This window comes from Colobus angolensis, unplaced genomic scaffold, assembly GCF_000951035.1.
Source record: "Colobus angolensis palliatus isolate OR3802 unplaced genomic scaffold, Cang.pa_1.0 Scaffold133, whole genome shotgun sequence".
In the NCBI taxonomy this organism is placed as follows: domain Eukaryota; kingdom Metazoa; phylum Chordata; class Mammalia; order Primates; family Cercopithecidae; genus Colobus; species Colobus angolensis.
This window is the reverse complement of record NW_012114411.1, coordinates 3,817,427-3,820,906: the sequence shown is the minus strand read 5'-3', so window position 1 is coordinate 3,820,906 and position 3,480 is coordinate 3,817,427. Positions and strand designations below refer to the sequence as shown.

The following is a 3,480-nucleotide window of genomic DNA, read 5'->3' as shown; positions in this document are numbered from 1 at the left end:
AAATGATTATTGCTCCTGAAGACAATGGATTGCTTGGTGTTGGGATCTTTCCTTTAAAACTGATAATGCTTCCCCAAGTCAGTTTCATCTGCCTGACTGACTAGAACATTTACTGTGGCACATTTTCCAGGTTTGATAGGAAAATGCTAAGCGTTGTAGGACACAGATCTTCTTGCTCACAGGCACTCTACCAGCCTTTGAAAAAGCCAATTTAGGCCAGGCGCGGCTGCTCATGCCTGTAATCCCAGCACTTTGGCAGGACAAGGTGGGCAGATCACAAGGTGAGGAGTTCAAGACCAGCCTGACCAACATGGTGAAACTCCATCTCTACTAAAAATACAAAAAAGTGAGCTGGGTGTGGTGGCAGACACCTGTAATCCCAGCTACTCAGGCGGCTGAGACAGGAGAATCGTTGAACCCAGGTGGCAGAGGTTGCAGTGAGCCGAGATTGCGCCACTGCACTCCTGCCTGGGCGACAGAGTAAGACTTTTTTTAAAAAAAAAAGAGGCCAGGCACCGTGGCTCACAGCTGTAATCCCAGCACTTTGGGAGGCTGAGGTGGGCAAATCACGAGGTCAAGAGATGGAAACCATCCTGGCCAACGTGGTAAAACGTTGTGTCTACTAAAAATACAAAAATTAGCTGGGCATGGTAGTGCACACCTGTAGTCCCAGCTACTCGGGAGGCTGAGGCAGGAGAATTGCCTGAACCTGGGAGGCAGAGATTGCAGTGAGCCGAGACCACACCATTGCACTCCAGCCTGGACAACAAGAGTGAAACTCTGTCTCAAAAAAGAAAAAAGAAAAAGAAGTCAATAAAAAAATGCATGAACACTAGTTTCAATAAACTTCTGTTTGGATATTCCTATTTTTGAATATTTCCTGCACTTAGTATCTGTGCCATAGTTACAAAGAGTCTTACACATTTGAATATTACCAAACAGGACTGTATGAATCTATGTAAATATAACTCATTTTATTAGTTGCAAGGCTTCTTCACAAGGTGTGCTTTCACAAACTGTATGACATGGCAAGTTTACGCAAGATTACTTTGGAGTAGCTTTTTTACTTTTGGGTGGTTTCCTTTTCTTATTAGGGTTTGGAATCAGTTTCTTTATTTTAAGGGGTTGTAATGTTACAGAAGCCTGCTGACCATCAGCAAGCTTTCTCTTAGGTTTTGACAGATCTTCAAATGAAGTGTCCAGAAGCTCTTTGTCTTGGCTTTCCAGAGGTTTGGTCTCTAAATTTTCCCCAGAATCTTCAATTCTGTCTTGAAGCCATGGTACACTTAAACTGGGGACTCTGGGGATGATGGCTCTTACTTCGTCCATAAAGTCAGTGTTGTTCTTTTTGAAGCCCAAGGCTAGAACACATTTTAAGCCAATGACGGGGGCAATTCTCTCACTAAGCCGGGGGACCTGACAGGCAGGGACGGTTCTGCTGAGGCTTAACTGAATCAGGTGTGAGGTGATAATGGCAGGCTTGACTGATTTACACACCAGAACTAACAGCAGTTCACTTCTTTCCAGGGCTCTGGTAACTTCGTTAACGCCAATGGCAAGCTGCTTCCTGACGTGTGCAGGCGTCCACCCTGACACTTGCTGCTTAGCATCTGTTTTCTCCTTCAGATCCTCACTAATATCAACAGCAATGCTGCATTTCTCTCTGCTTTCTTTTTTCAGAAAAGGTGTTTTGTTCTTTTTCTTCCTATCTTCAATCTTCTGAAGTCCAATAGCTTTAAGCCTGTCCTCAAGCGTCTGTAGGATGAAGTGCATATCCTCGCTGTCCAGAGGGCTCCAGCAGACGGTGTATGGGTTGTTCAACGACGTCTTCACAACCAGAGGTCTCGTCTTACGGACAGATCCCCGCCCCGGTGCTTGAGGAGCTGCAGCCATTTTAAAAATCCTTCCAAGAAGCAAAATGACAACAGAAAAAATTCATGTTAAGTGACAATTGCGTAACTTAGGAGTATCTTGGTTGTACTCTCTTTTTTTTTTTTGAGACGGAATTTCACTCGTTGCCCAGGCTGGAGTGCAATGGCACAATCTCGGCTCACTACAACCTCCACCTCCTGGGTTCAAGCAATTCTCCTGCCTCAGCCTCCCAAGTATCTGGGATTACAGGCACCCGCCACCAAGCCCAGCTAATTTTTCTATTTTTTTTAGTAGAGATGGGGTTTCACCATGTTGCCCAGGCTGGTCTCAAACTCCTGACCTCAGGTGATCCACCCACCTTGGCCTCCCAAAGTGCTGGGATTACAGGCGTGAGCCACTGCGCCCAGCCTGTATTCTGACTCTTGATAAGCTAGAGCAAGCCTCATTATATAAGTCCAATTAGGTGAGCATACACTTGTCTTCTTTTTAAAGATTAAGTAATTTTATTTTTCCCCATTTTTCTTACCCCATTTTAAATGCTCTACTGGGGCCCTTTAAAAAAACTCAGGACAATGGATGACCAGGGTTTAATTTTCCCCATTTTTTTATATGACTTCGTCTTTATTCCTATACAAGCAATATGTCAAAGTTTTAATTATTGCAACCATAGTACAATTCCATTTGTCTGTTTCATTTATTAAAAATATTGTTTCTACTTGTTCATAATTAACCTTTTAGTGACTGTATGGTATTAATCTTATAACTTGTTACTGTTTTCCAAAATGCTGTCTAGATGGGCTTCCATTCAGTCATTCGACAAATATTCTAGGCCTGGCACAGTGGCTCATGCCTTCCGTCTCAGAATTTTGGGAGGCTGCGGTGGACAGATCACTTCAGCTCATGAGCTCGAGACCACTCTGAGCAACATGGAGAAACCCTCTACAAAAAAAAAAAATTACATAAAGTAGCTAAGTGTGAGGCGTACCTGTAGTCCCAGCTACTTGGGAGGCTGAGGTGGGAGGATCACTTGAGCCCAGGAGGTCAAGGCTGCAGTGAACGTGATCGTGCCACTGTACTCCAGCCGAGTAACATATCTGACCCTATCTGCAAAAAAAAAAAAAAGATCTGAGCACCTCCAGTGTGCAAGTGGCGTTTAGGTCCTGGGGCTCACGGTAAACAATGTCCACCCACGCAGAGTGCACAATCTGCAAGGACTCTGGTGGCCTCTGCCATTCAAAACCAATCAGGTGTGATATTTTAAAGAACTGAACAGCATTTTCCCACCTTCAAGTCTATGCACATATTAGTCCCTCTGCCTGGAATACCACTCCCACCCTTAGCCGCAGGCACCACCTTTCTGGATTATCCAGGATGTGCCAGGCCATAAAGATAAAGTATTTTTTTGTCGCAGACCTCAGTGCGCTTAAGAGTCCACAAGGAAAAAATATTAGCAGGTAATTATACAATAAAGCCTGATGCACATTAAGGTCAGGGAACTATAGGATGCTTAGGGAATATCCAGCAGAGGCCTAGCTTAGTTGAGGGGGTAGGAAAAGGCAGTCCTCATAGAGGAACTGCTTTTGTTTTTTTTTTTCCCTTTTGAGACAG

At 44.3% G+C, this 3,480-nt stretch overlaps 1 protein-coding gene across 5 annotated transcripts in view; it reads right to left on the bottom strand.

Annotated features, from left to right (window-relative positions):
* Positions 1-953: 953 nt before the first annotated feature.
* RPP38 (ribonuclease P/MRP 38kDa subunit) overlaps positions 954-3,480 on the bottom strand; it is a 4,279-nt gene continuing 1,752 nt past the window's right edge. For 3 of the 5 annotated variants that reach the window (XM_011934268.1, XM_011934269.1, XM_011934272.1), the window contains exons 2-3: positions 2,858-2,976; positions 954-1,903 (exon numbers count right to left, since the gene is read on the bottom strand). In XM_011934268.1, coding sequence (XP_011789658.1) covers positions 1,045-1,893 — 849 coding nt within the window. In that variant the 5' untranslated portion in view covers positions 1,894-1,903; positions 2,858-2,976 and the 3' untranslated portion in view covers positions 954-1,044. The remainder of the gene's footprint in view (positions 1,904-2,857; positions 2,977-3,480) is intronic. The other 2 variants (XM_011934270.1, XM_011934271.1) reach the window with 1 other exon arrangement.